The 23514-nt window shown below is 46.5% G+C and overlaps 1 protein-coding gene across 1 annotated transcript; it reads right to left on the reverse strand.

Moving 5' to 3' along the window:
* Window positions 1-361: 361 nt before the first annotated feature.
* On the reverse strand, window positions 362-19303 carry CD8B (CD8b molecule). Its single transcript, XM_043917831.1, has 6 exons — window positions 19173-19303; window positions 15297-15656; window positions 9740-9832; window positions 6305-6394; window positions 4280-4316; window positions 362-1097 (listed from the first exon to the last, which is right to left on the reverse strand). The coding sequence occupies exons 1-6, from the start codon at window positions 19213-19215 to the stop codon at window positions 1085-1087; spliced, it is 636 nt and encodes a 211-aa protein (XP_043773766.1). The 5' UTR covers window positions 19216-19303; the 3' UTR covers window positions 362-1084.
* Window positions 19304-23514: the final 4211 nt, after the last annotated feature.

Here is a 23514-nt window from a genome sequence, read left to right on the forward strand (position 1 = left end):
TATGGCATGTTTGGGGGCAAATGAGGGTGGTGCTAATGGTAAAGAACCCTCCTGCCAATGCAGGAGACATAAGAGATGTGGGTTCAATTCCGGCTTGGGAAGATCCCCTGGAGGAGGAAATGGCAATTCACTCCAGTATTCTTGCCTAGAGAATCCCATGGACAGAGGAGCCTGGTGGGCTACAGTCCACAGGGTTGCAGAGTAGGACACAACTACAGAAACTTAGCACGAACATACAAGGAGCTTGATGCAGAATGAAGCCATAGTCATTTTAACCTTGTTAATTTCTTTTTAACTGAGCACCAACATCTTTGCCGCATAGACGAGCTTTTGTGCATTTATATCACAGGAGCCATCTGCATCTTTTTACTCAAGGCTTTATTGTTACAACCAAGATATTATCATAAAAGGAACAGCGAGCAAGAGAAGAAATATATAAACCATGGGAGGGCAGAAGTGAAAGCTGAAGAACTTCCTAGCAGGAGATCAAGGGGTCTCTTGTCCCCCAGACCGCAAGTTCCCAGCCCCAAAGGAGGTCCTCAGAAACTGAAGTGACCCTGAGAGCCAGATCAGCCCCTTGGAAGCCTCATTTCCAATCTGGGTCTGCTCTCAGGGGGCACCCTGTGGAAAGGGTTAGCCCCGGCCTGGGAAGACCAAGGGGACCCATCCCATCACCATCCCATGAGAAATTCGGGTCTCAGTGTCATTGCCCTACCTGGGCAAAGAAATGCGGTGGCTGGACGGTCAACACAAAGTTCCCAGCCCAACCCAGGCTGAGTTACAGGAGCCAGAAGTGATGCACTGCGTGCCATTTTCTACTCAGTCCTCCAGAGTGCCCTGCAAGTAGCAGGAAGTGCCGTGGGGTTCTGAAGCCTTCTCTCTAAGATTGCCAGCGACCATGTAACAAGTTGATTCCACGCATGAGGCCCAAAGAAAGAACTTGCAGTAGTTAAAAACAGGCAGCTTCTGCAGTTTCAGTGACATTTCCACGGCTGAATGTGTCCATTCTTTCTCATTTTTCTGGATCTCGCTCATCACTGACCATGTATTTTTGTAGCGGGACACCAGAAAACGTATTCTCTGATCACTTGTAAAACCTGAAAACAACAGGCAACTTGTGAAACCACTTATTTTCAGGCTAATGCTATTGAATTTCCTGTAACAGAGATAAATAGCTCCTCAGGATGCAGGGCTCTAGTCCCAGTAACTAGCCTAGGGCCAAGAGTTTTGTGTTAGAGTGTTTTTAAGGCCCATCTTCGTCATCAAGGAAAAATTAAAAATGCCTGGAGAAGGAAATGGCAACCCATTTCAGTATTCTTGTCTGGGAAATCCCATGGACAGAGGAGCCTGGCAGGCTACAGTCCATAGGGTAGCAAAGAGTTGGACATGACTTAGCAGCTAATGCTAACACTTTCATGCTCAGGATGGATTTTCTAGCTCCAAGTCACCTTTTGAGGAACTGCCTCACTTTGTACTGCTTTGTGTAAACATAAAGACTATTGTTTAAGATACACACAAAAAATTAAAATGCTTAAAAAAATGCAGCCCTAAGAACTCTAGCTTTGAATAGTGTTACCTCTTGTGGTGCCTTCTAAGATAAGCGATTCACTCATGTGCACTAAGGGACCAGAGGAAGATGACCTGCTGACGGATGATTTTCTAAAGCCAGTTAGCGGGTAGGGAATGTCTGCCCCAAACTGCAACTTGAATTTGTAATAGTTGCTCTTTGAGGCCCAGGGACTATTTCATCCACACCTGGATCCTGAGAATAAACCCAGAGGTGGTTTTCAAACTTCTTTTAGCCTCACACCCTTTTGTTCAACGACATCTTACAGGTAAGTGTAACTATGGGCAATGGATGAGAGGAGAGCTCTTTGGAATGAAGAGGGTGAAGGGGCTCGGTTCCCACCTAGGGCCACCCCCAGCCCCTTGCTTGCCTGACCTGATCCTTAGAACCCCTGGGTTTGGCACAGCATGAGGCCTGGCAACAGACTCCCCCTAAACTGGCATCAAATCACCAGGGGAACAAGTTAAAACAAAGTGGTGGGAGGGAGGCAGAGTCACAGGCAGTACCCTGAGGGGGAGACATTTTCCATAAAAGGTCACCACAAGGAAGATACGGACGAAACACACCGGAGGTCTAGGGTGAGACAAAAACTCTTAAGTTACTGTCTCCTAAATGTGGGGAAGTTTCTAAATCCAGCACATAAATTAAAAATTGCAGACCATCAAAATGATCATGGAAGGACTTCCCTGGTAGTCCAGTGGTTAAGAATCTGCCTGCCAATACAGGGGACATGGGTTCGATCCCTGGTCCTGGAAGATTCCAGCTACGAGGCAACTGAGCCTGTGCACCGCAACTACTGAGCTGACACTCTAGAGCCCAGGAGCCCCAACTACTGAAGCCCACGCGCCCAGAGCTTGTGCTCTGAAGCTAGAGAAGCCACCACAATGAGAAGCCTGCACACCACAACTAGAGAAAGTCTGCTTGCAGCAATAAAGACCCAGTACAGCCAAAAAAACCCCACAAAAATTATCATCAAAAAAATATGAAATAGAACAGGCATGTTTAAGCAACTGTATAATACAACATGTATAAATATACGCAAATACAATGTGCATGATAAAGTAGAACATATAGTACAGAGAGTATATTTGAAAATTTATAATTTCACAATATTTAAAAGTACATTGTGGTCTTCCCTGGTGGCTCAGAGGTTAAGAATTTGCCTGCCAATGCAGGAGACAGGTTCAATCCCTGATCCAGGAAGATCCCTCTTGCCTCAGGGCAACTAAGCCCAGTGCGCCACAACTACTGAGCCTGTACTCTGGAGCCCAGGAGCTGCAACTACTGAAGCCCGAGAACCCTAGAGCCTGTGCTCCACAAGAGAAGCCACCGCAATGAGAAGCCCTTGCACCACAACTAGAGAGTAGCCCCTGCTCACCTAACCTGGAAAAAAGCCTGTGTAACAATGAAGACCCAGCATAGCCAAAAAAAGTAAATAAATAAAATTAAACATTTAAAAAATACTTTGTATGTTGCACACCTGAAACTAGTATAATATTGTATGTCATTTATAATCAACAAGAAAACATTTTGTGTCTTGGTTGTTGGGCTCATAAAATTGTCTTTTGTAAGTAGCATGAGCTGGTGCTTGGACTCCAAGAATACAGGAGCTGAGCACCTGGAAGGTGTTTCCCCAGTAAATCCTTACAATAGCCATATGGTTGTTACTGCTGTCCCATGAGGGATCAGAGGCTCAGAGAGGTGAAGTGACTCACCTGCAGTCACAAAGATGGTGAGTAGCAGACAGAATTCAAACCAAGATCTGCTTGAATGGAGCCAGGGCTCTTGATCCTCAATCTAGGGGCAGGGACTTTCTTTTTTTTTCAAACACCCCTACATAGAGGGGAATGTAATTAATGAGATAGGTAGATGTGAAACAATCTCTGTTTTGAAGCAGAAAAAGCAGTCCAAGGGCACTGCCCATGACCAAATACTGATCCAGAAGCCCTTCAGTATGGAAGCAGCAAGCAGCCTTGGCTTCTGCTGGAGCTTACACAGTTCAGTGGGCCTAAAGAGCAAGCTTGTTGCTCCTGTGTCTGTGTGACTCAGCCAGTGGGTTTGCTGACTCCTGGGACCCAGGTGGGGTCAAGTCCAACACACAACACTAGCCAGGAAGGAATTCCACTGCCCTTGGGGTCAACTGACTTGTCTTCAAGTTCCATTCTTCTCTCTACTGCCCCAAGTGCTTTGAGCAAATCTTGATCTGTAAAAATAACCCTCTTATGTCATAGAGGACTAAGTTTAATGAAATAACAGGTGGCAAAAAGTTTGGGATATCCTACTGGATCTAACCAAGCAGGAGTTGGTTATTCACCTATATTCCACCTATAGTGGAAAAGAATCTGAAAAATAAAATATATATAACTGCATCACTTTGCTGTATACCTGAAACCAATGCAACAATATAAATCAACTATACTGCAATTAGGAAAAAATAAAAAAGAAAAGAATTCACTGTTATCCTCAGAAAAGCTAAGAACTAAATCTTACCACACTTGACATAAACTTAAACAACTAGCCAGTATTCTGTTTGCTTAGTTTCTCTCTTTGCCTGAACTCCATCACCACATCTACTTATACAGTGTGTGAGTTTTTGAAGGTAGTGTCTGGCTGGGGCTCCTCAGATGCCTGTGAGCAGCCGCCAGGGTGAGAAAGCCAGGGCCACACCCAGGGCTGCAGGCTGGGCACTTTTTCAAGACCCCAACCACTTACTGTTTTAAGAGACGAAGCCGGGCTCTCCTCTGCAGGCCTGGAAGGAGGAAACAAAAGTACGGGTTGATGTGGGTTGTGAACTACAGATACCAAGCCCAGAGAGCAAGCAGAGTGATGAGAGGGACAGCTAACACCTAGAACCACTTCTTTGGTTCCAGGCTGTGCTCCAAACATTTCATGGGTTTTAACTCCTTTAATGCTATGAGCTGAATACTACCTATATTATCTCATTTTGCAGATGGGGAAACTGATCTAGAGAGCGAGTGTGTAATTGAGTAACTTGCTTAAAATCCTGTAGCTAGTGAGTGATTGTTTGTGTGCCCTTGAATGCACCATCTTGCCCTTCATGGCAGGTCACGAAGCAGAGGCTGTACAGACAGGTGGTCTTAAACCAGAGCTGGTGGACTCTGGGGGTGTACAAGATTTCCCCTTGGGATGTAAGAAGGAAATATGAGCATGTGTATTTTCATGTTTATCTCATCCTTTTTATTTCTGAAGAACATTTAATAACATACACAGTATTGAGTTGGCCAAAAAGTTCATCTGGGATTTCTGTAAGATGGTACAGAGAAATCTGAACCAACATTTTGGCTAACGCAACATATTAAATGAACCCAGCTAACATAAATGTTAATAATTTATTAAATAAATATTTATAAGTATATATTAAATATATACATACATAATATATTAAAAATACAGTTAGTTGCAGTTAGTATTTATAATTAAAAGATTTTTTTCAATGAAAAAACTCAATGATGAGTTCACTGAGCAAAATTTTTGCAGACCCCTGAGCTCTAAAGGTTGTTAGAATGAAATAAATGGATCCTTTTTTGGGAGGCAATTGTATGCAAAAGTGTGCACACCATGCATTTCCCTGTAGAGGGGGTCCATAATTGTGATCATATGTTCAAAGGGGTCTGTGACTTATGAAAGAGCCACTGACCTAGTCCATGTTCCAGTGGGCCAACCCCTCTCATTTTGTAGAAGCCCAGAGAGGGTGAGTGACTTGCTCAAGCCCAGAATGCATCAGTGAGCAGCAGGGTCAGGAGTAGAGTCTGGGGCTCTGGGCTCTTGACCAGCTGTGCTGGCCTCCCCTGAAACTCCCCTGAAAGTGAAAGTGTTAGTTTCTCAGTCAAGTCTGACTCTTTGTGACCCCGTGGACTGTAGCCCACCAGGTCCTTTGTCCATGAAATCCTCCAGACAAGAATACTGGAGTGGGTTGCCATTCCCTTCTCCAAGGGATCTTTCCAACCCAGGGATCAAACCCGGATCTCCTGCATTTCAGGCAGATTCTTTACCATCTGAGCCACCAGCTCCCCTGGAGGCCCGTAGAAGGAGGTGATCCTACCCCTGAAGTGGCCGAGAACAGCAAACCATCTCTGAGTTTCCCAACAGCCTCAAGGGGAGGATTTCTAGCTTTGGGGAGTGAAATGCAACCCCCAGTGTAATTTCCGTGCACTGTTTCCACCCCAATGCTCCTGGGTGTTCCTGCTTATAGAGTACATGCCCTGGGGCAGGACTTTACAAAAACAACCCAGGGAGGTAGGTAATATAGTTACCCTGGGTAGGGCCGCTGAGCCTCAAGGGGGCCAGGACATCTGCCCAAGTCGCTAGATCAAGAGTTGAATTCAAATCCAGGTTTGTCTGACTCTAGAGATGGGGTGGTCTCTGACTCCTGCAGCTTGGCCTCAGGCCAAGAATCACTTCTGGGAATTATCAAGGGTTTGGGGTTGGAGGAGCAAACTTCCCACCAGGCTGCCACCTGCCCTGTTCCCCTAGAGAAGAAAGGACCCTGGGGGACACATCCAGCAGCAAAAGGAGTCACCATGAAGATCCAGGCTTGCCAGGTGATAAAGAATACACCTGGAGAAGGAAATGGCAACGCACTCCCGTGTTCTTGCCTGGGAAATCGCATAGACAGAGGAGCCTGGCGGGCTACAGTCCTTGGGGTTGCAAGAGCAGAACACGCCTGAGTGACTGAGCAAACACACGCACATGGCGGCCCAAGAGGGCAGAACTTACAGCGCAGGTGGATGGCCACACCTAAGGACACCAGAAGAATCAGGACAGCGGCCACCAGCAGGCCGATGATGAGTGGGGCACAGGACAGACCTGGAAAATACACACGTGTTGAATGAACATTTGAGATGTGCAGATAAACACAAAGAAGGAAAAATCCACAGGAAGCCCCACCCGCCACTCAGAGAATACCACTTTTTTGCATGCTTCCTTCTAGTCTTTTCTAGGCTCTTTAAACATATTGAAATCACTTCATATATAAAACTTAAGGAAAGTGAAAGTGAAGTTGCTCAGTCTTGTCCGACTCTTTTCGACACCATGGACTGTAGCCCACCAGGCACCTTCATCCATGGAATTTTCCAGGCAAGAATACTGGAGTAGGTTGCCATTTCCTTCTCCAGGGGATCTTCGTGATCCAGGGATCGAACCTGGGTCTCCCACATTGCAGGCAGATGCTTTACCGTCTGAGCCACCAGGGAACCCCAATCTTCAGGTCCCACATCCAAATTTAAAGAGTTAATAAACTCAGTAGCTACTTTTGTTCAAAATGAGATAGACAATTTGCATGCCTGGTAATGGGATTTTTATTATTTATTTTAAAAAAATTTTAATTTTAGAAGAAATAGCTGAATATATTTTCACTGTAGCTCCTTCACAGAAGTAATTACCATTGTTAATTTGCCTATATATAATTTACATAGACACATCACATATAGTTTTTTTTTAATTTATTTTTAATTGGAGATAGTTGCTTTACAGTGTTGTGCAGGCTTCTGCCATACATCAACATGAGTCAGTCATAGTCAGTCAGTCCCCTCCCTCGGGAACCTCACTCCCACCCCTCTAGGTTATGACAGATCACCAGGCTGAGCTCCTTATACTATACAGCAATTTCCCATTACCTCACACTGGTCAGAACGGCCATCACCAAAAAGTCTACAATAAATGCTGGAGAGGGCGTGGAGAAAAGGGAACCCTCTTGCGCTGTTGGTGGGAATGTAAATTGATACAACCACTACGGAGAACAGTATGGCAATTCCTTAAAAAACTAAAAACAAAACCACCATGACCCAGCAATCCCACTGCTGGACATATACCCTGAGAAAAGCACAACTGCAAAAGACACATGTACCCCAATGTTCACTGTAGCACATATAGTTTTAAAAATACAGAGGCTTATACAGTACAAATTGTTCTGCAACCAGTCTTTTTTCTTAAACATGCCAGCATATTCTTTTTTCTAACAGCATGTCATCTGAAGTATGGCTGTACCATGGATTATTTAGCCATTAATATACATTTTTTTTTTTTTGCATTTTACAAATAAGGCTGCAGAGAACATCCAGGTATGTTTCTCCATGTGCAGGAGCCCGCCCAAGGCAGATACTGAAAACAAGAACTACTAACCATAGACTATATCCATTTTCAATAATAACAGATACTGTAAAATGCCTTCCAAAAAGGCTTCACTGATTTCCATTCCTAATCACCAGTCATGTACCCTGCCTACCCCTGACATTATCAGAGGTTTTAATTTTTGCAGAGCAGTGGGTGAAAAATAATATTTCATTTCAATTTCCTACTTGCCAATTTCAGCCCATTTTCATGTATTGACCATGCATGATTTTTCTTCTATGGGTTGCCTATTTGTCCTTCTACCCATTTTGTAAATTATGTAAACAGCAGAATTTATATCAAATATAAACTGATACCCCAAATCGTTCTCTGACACTCTTCCTTTCTCTATGACTGGTCCTTGTGAGTGGCTAAGCTGGCAGAATCAGGACCCAAGGGTGAAAAAGGCAAGGCTACAGACTGACGCCCAAGGTTGAAAAAGAAAGAGTTTTGGATGTCAGAGAAGGGGTAGAATGTTTACTGAAGATCTGTTATGTGTCAAGTACAGTACTAACTGCAAAGTTCCAACTTGTGAATGGAAGGAAGGAAGGAATTACTATCATTTTTATCTCTCATTTTACAGTTCAGGAAAAAGAAGATTCAACCAAGTTCAATTACCTGCCCAAGGCCACCTGGATAGTAAAAAGCAGGGCCTGGATACAGACTCAAGTCCCCTGAGTTCTACAGTCCCTGCCAGTCTCATGGCTACAGCTTCAGGGCAGAAGAGGTGGTGGGGAGGGACGGGGTGGGGAAGGGAGGAAGGAAATGGCATGGGCTGCTCTTGGGGAGGGAACCACCATCACCAAGGCTGGCTGGTGCCATGCGGAGGGGAAAGTTCGGTGAGAGGCCCTGGGAGGTCCTTTTCCGTTCTGAGATGTGAAGCTTCTGTCTGCCTCCCTCTCATCTCCATGGGTTTCCTAACCTGGATGAAACTCAGAAATGTGATGCAAAGTGAAAGAAACCAGGCATGAAAGACCATATACCATATGATTCCATTTGTACGAAATGTTCAGGAGAGATGAATCTATAGTGACAGAATGTAGATTAGCAGTTGCCAGGGGCTGGGAGCGGGGGACAGAGATTAACTATAAATAGGCAAAAGGGATCTGAGGGTTTGATGGAAATGTTCTAAAACTAGTTTGTGGTGATGGATGCATTACTCGGTAAATTTATTAAAAATTACTGAGTTGTGCACTTAGAATTTTATGACATGCAGATTATGCCGGGATAAAGTTTTTAAGTAATGGAGCTGGGCATAAACTGCAGGGATGTGGAAGGCAGAAAGACCCCTTTCTTCTGGGTGGAGAGGTGTCAGGGGAGGCCTCCTGAGCTATGACCTGAACCAGAGACCTAGACACAGTTAAAGGTCCTCGGTGAAGTGTAATCACCTCCCCAAAATGTGACTCCAGGGAAAGCTGCTGCTTGCCTGTGCACCACAACTAGAGAGTAGCTTCTGTGCACCACAACTAGAGAAAAGCCTGTGCAGCAATGAAAACCCAGCGCAGCCAAAAAACAAATAAAAACTTAACAACAACAGAAACAGAGAATAATGCTGCTGGGAACATTTGTGTGCAACTGTTGGGCAGATAGATCCTTCATTAGGGGTGCTGGTAGCTTGGTGGTAAAAAAATCCACCTGCCAACGCAGGAGATGCAATTTCCATCCCTGGTTGGGGGAAGATCCCCTGGAGAAAGAAACGGCAACCCACTCCAGTATTCTTGCCTGGGAAAGTCCATGGACAGAGGAGCCTGTCGGGCTACAGTTCACGGGGTTGCAAAGAGTCAGACACGACTTAGCGACTGAGCACTGAGTCCTTCATTAAGTTTTGTCCTGTGACGATTTACGAGTGTGTCCCCCACTAGAGTATGAGCGATTGGGAAACAGCACTGCTGTCGCACTCAGCTCTCCTTTAGACTCCAGCTCAGGGCTAGAGAAACAGGCTAGAGTCCACACTTGGGAAGAGTTTGTGGAAGGAAGGGAGGCAGAGAGGGGAGAAGAGTGTTGGCTGTGCTTCTGAGAACCCGGAGGAATGGGAGAACTCACCTTTCCGAGTCACCGGGCTTGGGAACCGGCACACTTTCTTTTTAGGGGTGCTGGTCTTCCTGGTTGGCTGGGGAGAGGTAGGAAGTACATCAACTGCAAAAACAAGCAAGACACATGTCTTAGCCAGGTAAACAGCAGGTGGACTCAGAGACAAAGCTTACAACTGCATGTCTGATACTCAGGTATTAAAATCCTTCTTAGTGTTCCCTAGGCTGTCACGGGCTTGAAGGCCACAGATCAATGGGATTTTTGATCTAGTAATTCTCAGATGGATCTGAGGGCTCGGAGATGGAGGTCAACTTGGTGTCCTGGAGAGAGGGGCTCTGGAGCCATCCAGACATGAAAAGAGCCTCAAGACCCCTGATCAACCACTGTGTGGACTGCAAAGAGATCAAACCAGTCAGTCCTAAAGGAAACCAACCCTGAATACTCATTGGAAGGACTGATGCTGAAGCTGGAGCTCCAACACTTTGGCCACCTGATTTGAAGAGCTGACTCACTGGAAAAGACCCTGATGTTGGGTCAAAGGAGAAGGAGGCAGTGAGAATGTGACGATTAGAGAGCATCATCGTCCCAGTGGACATGCATTTGAACAAACTCCAGGAGATAGAGGAGGACAGAGAAGCCTGGTGTGCTGTAGCCGTGGGGTTGCAAAGTCAGACACGACTTAGCAACTGAACAACAGTAATGACTAGGGGCAAGTCCTATCGCTTCTTTGTGAGGTGACCCCCATCTCCTTTCTAAGGTGGTTGTGAGAATGAAAGGGGACAGTGAGCCCAGCAAAGTGATTAGTATGGATGGCTTCACCTCGCTGAAGATCTTGAGCTACATCTGGAGTCCCCTAGCCCTTGGCATGACCAACCCCCGAGCCCTCCTCCCTATGCGAATGGAAGAAGCTGGAAGAAAGGAGGTGGTGCCTTTTTCTGTGTGGACAATACCAAGCAGGTTGGGAGGTTGTGTAGGTTGAGATTTTCTTTCTCCGCCTCGGTGGTTAAGAATCTGTGCTTTGACGGCAGGGGGCACAGGTTCGATCCCTGGTCAGAGAACTGAGACCCCACATGCCTTGGTGCTCAACCGAAAAAAAAAAAAAAAAAACCAAGCAAACATATGTTATCAGAGGGACTTTAGACTAGTCCCAACCTTTAATTTCGAAGGTAGAGCACTAGTGATGTAAGGGACTGACCCCTGCGAGGCCCCACAAAGCAAAGGGCCCAGCTGGGGTCCACAAGTTCCTCTCCTGACTCCTCGTGGGTAATGCCTCTCTTTCATTCTAAACCACTGTCATATGGCTGAAGTGGTGGGACAGGGTAGGGGGAGAAGCCCACAAGGCAAAGGGAGACACCGAGGCTCGAGAATCCAATCCCCTGCCTCTGACAGTTGGGGAAAGGCATTTCACTGATTTTCTGCAAAATGGTAGGAGAGGGAATTGTGTGACACGTGAACTTGGACTCTAGAGTCAAGGGCACTGGGAGAGGCAGCCAGTGTTTGATCCTTTGCGTCTGGCATCTTCCATATAAAATGTTGACCCTTTGGACCCTCTCCACCCTGAGACACGGGCAGTAGAGAAATTGTGCCCCCTGCTCTGCATGATCTGGGGGGTTTCAAGAAGAACCAGCTAACCAGAATTAACCTTTACCAAGCTCCTACCTCATGCTAGTGGTTGTGCCAAGCACGTCAGCTTAAGCTTGCTGAACCAACAACTTTGGGGATGGGCACTAGTTTCTCCGTTTTATCCCCAGGAAGCCTTGGCTCAGAGGGTTGAAATAAGTTCAAGTTGCTTATTCGAACTTGCTCAAGTTCAAGAGCCAATAAATAGCAGGGCCGGCATTTGAGCCAAAGAATGCCTATATTAGATTCTCACGCCACACATTGCCTAAGGGGCAAATGTATTTTGGCAAAAAGTTAAGCACGGGGTCTTCCCTGGTGGTCCAGTGGTAAAGAATCTGCCCTGCAATGCAGGAATGGTGGGTTTGATCCCTGGTCAGGAAACTAAGATCCCACATGCCATGAGCGGCTAAGCCCATGTGCTGCAAATACTGAACCCGGGCTCTCTAGAGCCTGCCCCACAACTAGGGAGTCTGAGCACCGCATCAAAAGAGCCTGCGTGATGCAGCGAAGATCCCACATGCGGCAACTAAGGCCTGATGCAGCCAAACAAATAAATAAAAATTTAAAAGTTAAGCATCTCAGGTCATCAGGGTGTTGAAGGAAATGGTTGTAAAGGGGGAGAATGGCCTTAGTTTCATGTTCTGAAAGCCTGGGAGGAGTCCGGCCCTCAGCTGGGGTGTCTCAGCCCTTTTAGTCCTCACTGCTCCAGAAGTGTTCATCTCCCTCCTTCCTACAGGCTTCCACTGGGGCAGTGGAGAGCCTGCAGGGGGCAGATCTACAGACCCCAATGGCCTGGGGCTGTTGGGAGGTTTGTGGGGGAACTTGTTGTATTTTTTTGTGTTTAAATTTTTGGCCACACCACGTGGCACATAGGCTCCCAGTTCCCTGACCAGGGATTGAACCTGCACCCCCTGCCTTGGGAACATGGGGTCCTAACCACTGGACCACGAGGGAAGTCCCACCTTTGGATTTTAATGTCTTCTTGCAGAGTCAGGAGTCCTTTATTCTTCTTGATTACCCACCCTCACCTTCCCAAGTGGTGCTAGTGGTAAAGAACTCGCCTGCCAATATAGGAGATGTAAGATATGAGGAATCGATCCCTGGGTCAGAAAGATCCCTAGGAGAAGGACATGGCAACCTACTCCAGTATTCTTGCCTGAAGAATCCTCATGGACAGAGGAGCCTGGCGGACTACAGTCCACAGGGTCGCAAAGAGTCGGACACGAATGAAGCGATTTAGCACACATGCACCCAGTTCAAATCTCCCCACTTCTCTCCTCTTTGAAAGGGGCAGGACTTTTGAGCCCATGGTGTCTTGAGATGCCTGAAAAAACCCTGTCTTCCCCTCAATACTTTCTTTACCATCCAAGTGCGTGGTAAGTCGATTTAGTCGTGTCCAGCTCTATGCGACCCTAAGGACTGTAGCCCGCCAGGCTCCTCTGTCCATGGGGATTCTCCAGGCAAGAATACTGGAATGGATTGCTCTGCCCTCCTCCAAGGGATCTTCCCGACCCAGGGATCAAATCCACACCCCTTAGGTCTCCAGCATTGGCCAGCGGGTTCTTTCCCATTAGCATCCAAGAGTCCTCTTTAAACTGTACTGACTTTTCAGCCAGAGGGTGAGCTCTTATCTGGAGTCCCGACCCCCGAGGAGATGATACGGTGGGGAGCATGTGCTTTGGGGAGAGACTGCCATCCCCGGGGAGCCAGGCAGAGTCAGGGGGTTGGGAAGCTCAAAGCCAGGAGGGGGCAGGTAGTGGAGGAGGTGGGGGGACTCCTGAAAGCCAGTTTTGCTCATTACCATCCACCTTTCTTAGCCCCTGAAATCTCTTGAGTGGGAAGTGTGAGACTTATAGAGACAAAAACAATAAACGAAACCCAAACCCCAAACTCTGAAGAGCCTAATGTTCAATATAAGAATCAGTTAACACCCATCCCTCCAGCGATGCCTCAGCTTCTGGTGCGAGAGTTCTCTCCATCCTCCCCACCCCCTGATTTAAGACCCAGAGCGGGAAGGGACAGTTTGGGAGTTTGGGATGGACATGTACACACTGCTGTATTTAAAGTGGCTAACCAAAAACGACCTACTGTGTAGCACAGACAACTCTGCTCAATGTTATGTGGCAGCCTGGATGGGAGGGGAGTTTGGGGGAGAATGGACATGTCCATGTAAGGCTGAATCCCTTTGCTCTTCACCCGAAACTATCACAACATTGTTCACTGGCTATACCCAATACAAAATAGAAAGTTAAAAAATAAAAAAGATCAGAGGCTGGTGACATGTGAAGAGAGCATCACTCTGGCTTGTGTCTTCTTAATTATGTTGCTACGTCTGCACCTCCCATGCCGAGTGGTCCAATTCGTGGGGGCCCCCTGTCACTCTCAATGCTCCAGCCTGAGAAGATCTCAGGTGAGAGGGAAGCAAGATAGTGGGAGGCCCACTGGGGGTTGGCCTTGGCCATGAGTGAATCTGGGGAGGGGGTTAAGCCAGACGTTGGCCTTTGAGAATTCACACCTTTGATAGTTTAATCCTCACTGTCCAACACGGCAGCCACCTGCCACGTGTGCTATAGAACACATTAATGTGGCCAGTCTGCCTCGAGATGTGCTGGTACATGTAAAATACACATCGAGCACTTAGTACGAAAAGAAAATGTAAAATATATCAGTAATAAATTGCATACTGATTTCATGCTGAAATAATAATATTGTCCATAAACTGGGTTAAACAAAATGTATTATTTAAATTAATTTCACTTGTGTCTTTTGACTTTTTTTTGAGTGTGGCTACTTTCTAGAAATTTTTTTTTTTTTTGGCAAGGTTTGTGGGATCCTAGTTTCCTGACCCAGGATTGAATCAGGGTCCTAGGCAGTGAAAGTGATGAGTCCTAATCACTGGACCATCAGGGAACTCCCTAAAAAATTTTAAATTACATCTGTGGCTCACAATATATTTCTACTGCACTTGCTGACTTAACTTCTGAGGAACTGCAGCTTCTAAGGGCCAGAGGGAATCAGGGAGGTCCTTAGCAGTCCTATGATACAGATGGGAAAACTGAGGCCTGGGGAGGGAAGTGAGCTGCCCATGGGCATATGGTAAATTTGCAGCTGAGTCTGGGGTCTAGCCTCCTTACTCCCTGCAACTCTGGGCGTGGGTTCAAGCCATGGGCCCCCATGCACAGTGTGAGTGCTCTTGTTGGGTATGTCCAGGCAGCAAGGATATTCTTTCCCTGTGGGCACACTGGGGATGGGACTTCTAGCAGGTGTCGGGACTTGGACCAATCCAACCTCAGCCTCAGATGGGCCTAGAATGCCGCCCTGTTACTGGAAGAAGCAGCAATGCCCCAAAGCATCTCATCTTCAATGGGAATCAAACAGCACCTGCCTCCCAGTGTGGTCGATAGCATGAAATGGAATAACTACATACAACCTTTGCATTAGCTTGGCTTTGGGTTATTGTTACTAGTAACAGTAGTGTTTTAGAGAACGAGGCTTATGGTTGCCAGGGGAAAGGATGGGAGGGAGGGATAGCTAAGGGGAGTTTAGGATGGACAGGTACCCACTGCTATATTTAAAGTGGTTAACCAACAAGGACCTACCGTATAGCACTAGCAACTCTGCTCAGTGCTATGTGGTAGCCCGGATGGGAGGAGCCAGTTTGGGGGAGAAGGGATAACATGCATATGTATAGCTGAGTCCCTTCGCTGTTCACCTGAATCTATCACGATATTGTTTGTTAATCGGCTATACTCCAACACAAAATAAAAAGTTTCAAATACAGCTTTCAGTCATGAAAAAGAAAAAAGACCAGTAGTGCTGTTGCTCCTGGAAGTCAACCCCTCCCTCCGAGTAGGGCTCGCTGAGAATGGGAGCCATCCCAGGACATGGCACACACTCAGCACCCAGTAGGTACTCAGTACTCATCTGTAGCACTGAGCCAGATTCTTACCCACACTCAGTTGAGTTCCTTTCCCAAAGATCAGGTTGGGTACCCCAACGATCATGCAGAAGTAGACACCACTGTCAGCAGGCTTCACACTTTGGAGCTTGAGCAAGTTCCGGGGAGAATTTCCAAGCACAGTCAGCTTCTCCTGCTCTACCCCCTGGCCATACACAGTCTTATTGACAGACACCCAGCAGGCCAGGAACTCATAGTGACTGTTAGCGCTCAGGGCCTGGCGCTGCCGCAGCCAGTAGATGCGTGTTGTAGAAGGTGAGGTTTCGGTTTTACAGGACAGCGTCACCGTCTGGTTGGTGTGAACCATCAAGGATGCAGGGGTCTGCTGGAGGACCAGGCTGCCGTGCAAAGCTACGAGAAGCAGAAGGAGCAGAGACCATCAGCACCTTTTCTAGGCCGGGGTTGTGGGGTCCCAGAGTCAAACATGAGAGAAGTGATGAGAGAGCCTGCCCGGTTGCAGGGCCCAGGGGCTGTGTGAAATACAGCCAGTGGTTCCAGGACTTAGTGCACCCTACCCCCCAGGGTGATCATCCACCAGGCAGTTGTTCATGATGCCAGCCTGACAAAGGGGACAGGGGAAAAAGTACCACTTGCTGACTGCATGCTTCTATGCTTGGCTCTTGGCATAAATTATCTCCATCACGCTTCAGACTTACTTTAGGATTTTTATCCCCACATGAGGAACAGAGGCCTGAAATGCCTTGTTCAAAGTCCTGCTTACAGCTAATAAGTGACCCGGGAGTCAAAGTCAAGGATGCAGTCTGAAGTCAAAGCTGGTAGCCTTTCACCTTGTTCTGTGGCCACTCTATGAAGACTTTCAAAAGGTTCCAGGTGGCCGAAGGAAACCCAGGTCAAGCTCAGAGAAGAGCTCAGAATTACTGGCAGAACACATGGCTGCTCTGGCCGACCTACAAGAGGACCAGCTGCTGTTTCCAGACAGTGACAACAACCAGCAAGGGGAACTCACTGTCCCCGTAGACACAATCCTAGCCCATTACTCCCCAAGCCAGTAATTGACTGGTCTCTGCATCCCCATTCCCGAGTGGAGGGACCGACACCCCAGAAGAGGTGCTGGGAGTTCACTTCAGTCTCAAATGGGAAGCCCCTGCAGGTAGGGCCTTGATAAGGAGGCCCAGAGCAGAACTCACAGACCTGGCCTTGAACCCCACCTGTGCCCCACACCAGTTGTGGCGCCTCTGGCAAGTTGTGGACCCTGTCTCCTTCCTGGAAAAGGAGGGCGGTTTGCTGCTGCTGTCCTGCCTACCTCCCAGGCTTGTTGTTGCTGTTTAGTGTTGTTGAATGTCTGACTTCTTTTGTAACCCCATGGACTGTAACCTGCCAGGCCCCTCTGTCCATGGGATTGTCGAGGCAGGAATACTGGACTGGCTTGCCACTTCCTTCTCCAGGGAATCTTCCTGACCCAGGGATTGAACTGGGGTCTCCTGCATTGGCAGGCGATTCTTTACCACTGAGCCACCTCTGAGACTCAGAATGTCCAAAAAAGCACTGCAAACTGAAACTCACTGTACTTGGGTAAATGATCGTCTATGTGACACCTTTCAGCATTTGTTACTGGAGGCAAGTGAAATCTTAAGGAGAGAATTAGAAGGGGTCCTTCATGACCACGTCCACCAAACGGAACCTGACTTGGTAAAGCTTTCATTTTAGCTGTGGGGCAGAGAAGACTCTGAAGACCAAGACCTAGATCCGGGAGCACTGAGGCCCAGAGAAGATATAGGCCTGGATGGGCAGAGGATGTTTGTGTGTGCATGTGTGTGTGTGTGTGTGTGTGTGTGTGTGTGTGTACCCAAGCCTTTCTGAACCCATGTTCATTAGAAAAGACCCTGATGCGGGGAGAGATTGAGGACAGAAGGAGAAGAGGGCGACAGAGAATGAGATAGTTGGATGGCATCACCGATTCAATGGACATGAACTTGTGCAAACTCCGGGAGATGGTGGAGGATGGCGAGGCCTGGTGTGCTGCAGTCCATGGGGTCACAAAGAGTGGGACACGACTTGGTGACTGAACAACAACAAGCCCACATTCATAATCCTACTTGGGGCTCAGGCTCCTTGGCCTGACCTCTAACACTGAAGAATCAAACTTCTGGACTCCTATCACAGACCACTCTGAGCTTTTACTCTCACTGAGAATGAAAAGATACCTGGGGCCCAAGTGGCTATTAAGCCTTCTCTCCTCTCCCGGAAAACCATGCTGCCTTTTTAGCAGAGTAGAGATTCTTCATTGTTGGGGGTCACTGACCTCCCAGGGAAGACAATAAGAACCCAATAGGGACTTCCCCGGCATCCAGGGATTAAGACTCCACTCTTCCACTGCAGGGGACACAACTTGAATTCCAGTTGGGGAACTAAAATCCTGGATGCTGTGTGGTGCAGCCACAAGTAAATAAATTTTAAAAAAGAATTGATTATGCCAGTATTTATCAAACTGTGCTGAAAATGGTTTATGCATTATCTCATTTAATCCTCACCAAATTTTTCAGGAGGAAATAACACCTATTTTACACAAGAGGAAAACAGAGGCTCAGGGAGGTTAAGGACCTGCTTAAGGTCATACGGCCTCTATGTGGTAGATTCAGATTTAAACCCGGGTCTGGGACCCCAGAACCTAAGCGTTGTGCCACTCTCTGAAATGAAGAAACCTGTGATCCTTTCTAGGATCCCGGTCACGGGCTCATGCGCACGTAGTAGGGCCGAGAATATACAGACTCCCCAGGCCCTTCTAAGAAAGCCCCAATGGGACCCCTCCAGAGACAGACAGGTCGGAGGGGCTCTGGGGTCTTTGTGTAGATCCTTGCCTGTGTCATGACTCGAAGACTTCCTAGCCCAGACACACCCTGGTTTCTCTCGTGCCCACTTGATTTTCAGCCCCTGGAGATGGAACCCCTGGCTGTGGTCGAGTCCCATATGTGTTCCGGTCCAGGCCTTGCCACACGCATGGTCTCATTTGATTCATTTCATCGTCTCAGTCACCTGGTGATCCCACTCAGAGGGACCTGTTCTTTCTAAAATGATCTGCAGTAACTCTAGTCGCTTTGACTGGCCTAGACTAGCTTCTGCTAGAGATGCTATTGAGTTCACTAGGTCAGACCCAGGCTGGCAGGCCGCGTCACCTTGGCAGGAGGAGCAGTTTTGGAATTTTTGGATTAGAGAGCAAATCGACCACAAGTTAGTGGGCAGTTTGGGGTGGGGAGGGACTTCTTCTACAAGACAGACTGACTGGGCTGGCCAGAGTGACAGACTCCCTGCTCCGTTCTTGTTCCAACATTCCAACTCCATCGCTGCTTGTTCTGGAAGCTACACTGCCCACAATACCCACCCCCGGGGAACCAAGTCACCCTGAAGGGGAACCCTGCCACACCTGTATGAAAACTGGCAACAGCCTGGTATTTGGCGAACTGTCCTACAGTTCGCCGAGATACTTCCTCAGAAGTAATCAAAATGTGTCTATGGAACCCTGGACTAAGAAATGGGCACCAAAGCCAGAACTGTCCTTCCCCTCTGGACCTCCCCATCTCTCTTTTCTTCTTTTCCATCTCCTTCAACACTCCCGGCTCCCTCTTGGCTCTCTCCCTCCTCTCTTCCGGTCTCTCTTTTCTTAGGTTCAGGCTTTGGGGGCAGAGGTGGCCTCAGTGCAGAGGCTCCGGGGACTCCTGGGGGTAATGGGTTCCCTGGGAGGTTTTCCATCCCCAGGGACCGAGGCTGCCTCCCGGGAGTCCCGGCAGATCCGGGGTCTGGGCATCCTGCGGGGACAGCTTTCCCCAAACTTCACGCCTCAGGCCCTTCCCGGGCCCAGCGCAGAGCCCTCGCATCCAGCCCCGCGCCCCCAGGGTCTCCCCGCCTTACCTGCCAGCTGCGCGGCGAGTAGGAGCCACAGCCGCGCCCGCATCTCGGCGTGCTCGGTACTCCGCGTCCCAGCGGAGCTGGCTGAGAGGGTCCGGGCGGGGCAGTTGGGGGCGGGGTGGGGTGGGGTGGGGGAGGGAGCGGGGAGCAGGGAGGGAGGGCCCTGCCGGGGGAGAGGGCGGGAGTCTGCTGTGAGGAAGGTGAGGTCTCTGCCCTCATCCTCCCCGCGTTTCAAAGGTTCTGGCTGCGTTTCCATTAGGGAGGAGACGCCGCTGTCCCGCACCAAGTGATCGCGCGTGTGTGATCGCTTTCTGCCCTGGGAGGTCAGAACAGGGTCATGACTCCATGTGATTCCAAATGAAGCAGCTGAGGCTCGGAGAAGTCAGGGTGCTCAGGAGGGCCCCTCGAGAGTGTCAGTGGAGCATGACCCTAACTCCGGTCACTTCCTTGTTGAGTCGTTACTTAACCGAGAGAGCCTTCTGGGGACCCCAGGGCCAGCGGGGCCCGGAGTGACCAAGACCCAGACCCTGTCCTCAAGAGCACACACTTGAGAGGATGAAAGAAAGCTAACTAACAGTGACACAGAGTCTGATGCTGAGAAAGGTGAGCTGGGGCGCCGGGCTGGGCCAGGGGCACATCCACACCTTGGCCCTCAGAGTTCTGGAAGAGCTGAGAAAATTATCATAATCTCTACCTTTCTCACACGTGCAATTCCTGTTAAAATAACACTGAAATGGGGAGTTAGCAGCTGATCAACAAAGATTCCCTGGTGGCCCAGGTTCGATCCCTGGGTCAGGAAGATACCCTGGAGAAGAAAATGGCAACCCACTTCAGTATTCTTGTTGGGAAATCCCACGGACAGAGGAGCCTGGTGGGCTATAGTCCATGGGATGGTAAGAGTCAGACACAACTTAGTGACTAAACCACCACTACTATACCTAGGATTATAATTGCTACCTTATGTAATAATTCTGTATTTAACTTTTTGAGGAGTTTTTATAGCTATTTTTATAGCAGCTATGCCATTTTACATTTCTACCAACAATGTATGAGGTTTCCAGTTTCCCCACATCCTCACAAACACCTGTTACTTTCTATTCTTTCTTTCTTTTTTTAATATATCCATCCTAGCGGCTGTGAGGTAGTATCTGATTGTGGTTTTGATTTGCATTTTCTTAATGACTAATGATGTTAGATATCTTTTCATATGCTTCTTGGCCATTTGTATTTCTTACTTGTATGTCTATTAAAATCCTTTGCCCATTTAAAATTTTAGGTTTTCTTTTTGTTGTTGAATTTTAAGAGCTCTTTATATATTCGGGATACCTAGACACTTCTCTGATATATGATTTGCAACTATTATTTCCCATACTGCTAGTTGTCTTTTCACTTAGTTAATAATGTCTTTTAATGTACAAAAGTTTCAAATTTTGATGAAGTCCAATATTTCTATTTTTCTTTTGGTCTTGTATTTGGGATCAATTGCTGAATACAAGGTCATGAAGATTTACCCTGAAATTTTCTTCTAAGAGTTTTATAGTTTTAGCTCTTATAATTCAGTTATTGATCCACTTTGAGTTCACTTTTATATACAGTGTGAGGTAGGGGTCTAACTTCATTTTTTTGCAAGTGGATATCTAGTTGTTGTGGTGTTATTTGTTGAAAAGACTATTCGTCCCCCATTGAATAATCTTAGTATGCTAGTTGAAAATCAATTGACCAAAGGTGTGGGATTATTTCTAGACTCTCAGTTTTGTTGCATTGATATATATGTGTACCATTATGCCAGTAACACATCGTTTTGATTACTGTAGTGTAACGGCCAATTTTACGTCAACTTGACCAGACCACAGATACCCAGATACCTGATTAAATGTTACTTCTGGGTGTGTCTGTGAAATTGTTTCTGAAAGAGAGTAGCATGTGAATTAGTGGGCTGAGTAAAGTAGATGGTCCAACCTAGTGTGAGTGAGTAACATCCAATGTATTGAAAGGCTGAGTAGAACAAAAAGGTGGAGGGAAGTTGGATTTGTCCTCTTTCTGCTTGTCGATCTGTGCTGAATATTGATCTTTTCTTGCCCTTAGCACTCCTGGTTCTCAGGCCTTTGGACTAGAACTGAAATCTACACCATTAGCCTTCCGCTCTCAGGCCTTTCTTTGAACAACAAAACCCAATACATGTAGTTGTGTAGTAAGTTTTAAAATGGAGACATGTGAGTTGCCCAGCACTGTTCTTTTTAAATATTTGGGACCCCTTATATTTCCACATGAACTTAAGAATTAGCCTTTCCATTTGTGCCAAAAAAAAAAAAAAGATGTTGAAATTTTAATGGGATTTGCCTTAAATTTGTAGATTGCTTTGAGTAGAATTGCCATTTAAACAATATTATGTTTTCCATTCCATGAACACAGAATGTCTTTTCATTTATTAAGGTTTTCTTTATTTTCCTTTTGCATTTTACTTTTTATTTCAGTGTACAAGTCCTTCACTTTTTTGGTTAAATTTATTCTTTGGTATTTTATTTTTTTAGATGCTATTGTAAGTTGAATTATTTTCTTAATTTCTTTTTTAGATCGCTCATTGTTGGTGTATAGAAACATAACTGATTTTTTGTGTGTTGATCTTGTATCCTACAACTTTGCTTAATGTTTATTAGCTGGAATAGTTTTTTTTGTGGGTGGATTCTTGGAGATTTTCTACATACAGGATCATGCCGTATGAGAATAGAGATAGTTTTCCTTTTTCCTTTTCAATTTGGGTGTCTTTTATTTATTTTTCTTATCTAATTGTGCTGGTAAAACTACCAGTATAATATTGAATAGCAATGGGTGCAAGCAGATAACCTTGTTTCATTTTTGATCTTAGGAGAAAGCTTTCAGACTTTCACCATTGAGTATAATGTTGGCTATGGTTTTGCCATATACGTGTTGATGAAGTTCCCATCTATTGCTAGTTTTCTGAGTGTTCTTACCATGAAAGTGTATCGGATTTTGTCAAATGCTTTTTCTGTTTTCATTGAGATGATCATGTGGCTCTTTTCCCCTTTGTCCTATTAATGTGATGTACTACACAGATTAATTTTCTTATGTTGAACCCCTGCGTTTCCAGGGTAAATACCACTTGGTCATGATGTGTAATCTTTTTAATATATAGTTGGGTTTGTTGTAGTTTAGTTGCTAAGTCATGTCCTAGTCTTTTGCAGCCCTATGGACTATAGTCCACCTGACTCCTCTGTCCGTGGAATTCTCCAGGCAAGAATACTGGAGTGGGTTGCCATTTCCTCCTCCAGGGGATCTTCCTGACCCAGGGATTGAACCCACATCTCTTGTGTACCCTGCATTGGCAGATGGATTCTTTACTACTAGTGCCAACTAGGAAGCCCATACATATACATATATTCATTCTGTTTTAGATTCTTTTTCCATATAGGTCATTTCAAAGTATTGGGAAGAGCTCCCTGTGCAGCACAGTAGTTTCCTATTAGTATCTATTCATATATAGTAGTGTGTACATGTCAATCCCAGTCTCCCAGTTTATCCCCCTTACTTTCTGTATTGGTAACCATAACATTGTTTTCTACATCTTTGACTCTATTTCTTAAACTTATTTTTTAAAAAATTCTCATAACAAGTGCCATAAATGGAAGGTAACTGCTACATATATCATGCAAACAAAAGCTGAAGTCAGCAGGGGAGGTTAACAGCCCTGGGGAGAGGTGTAAAGACACACCAGCACTGAATGGAGCCTTCTCCTTGCTGAGCAAAAGGAGAGGACGAGAACTAAAGAGTGAACCACCTTCTCCCTGTCTCACTTAATGTTGTTTGGTGCTGTGTTTGTGCATCCCTTAAGGTAGCATTTGGAAGCTACCTTCCAAGTGGGAAGAGCACTGGGTCGGGTCTCAGAGAACCTAGGTTGGAATCAATACTAGGATATTCCACCCCATGAGGTCTTGATTTCCTTCTCTGATAAGAGGAGGTTGAGATACCAGCCTTGGAGACTTACCTGGTGGCCCACTGGTTAAGAACCCACCTTGCAATGCAGGAGACGTGTGTTTGATCCCTGGTTGGGGAACGAAGAACCCACATGCTGCAGAGCAATGCAGCTAAGCCTCCACATTACAGCATTACAACGTGAGAGACCACATGCTGCAGAGAAAGATCCTGAATGACACAACTAAGACTTGATGCAGTTAAATAAACAACTAAATATTTTAAAAGACATCAAATTGTACACTTTAAATATGTATATGTCAATTATAGCACAACAAAACTGTTAAAACATATCCAACTTATTAAAAAAAAAAAAACCAACCTGCATGTCTCCCCGGATTGCCTTCAGGAACAA

Source organism: Cervus elaphus, chromosome 11 (genome assembly GCF_910594005.1).
Source record: "Cervus elaphus chromosome 11, mCerEla1.1, whole genome shotgun sequence".
Lineage (NCBI taxonomy): Eukaryota > Metazoa > Chordata > Mammalia > Artiodactyla > Cervidae > Cervus > Cervus elaphus.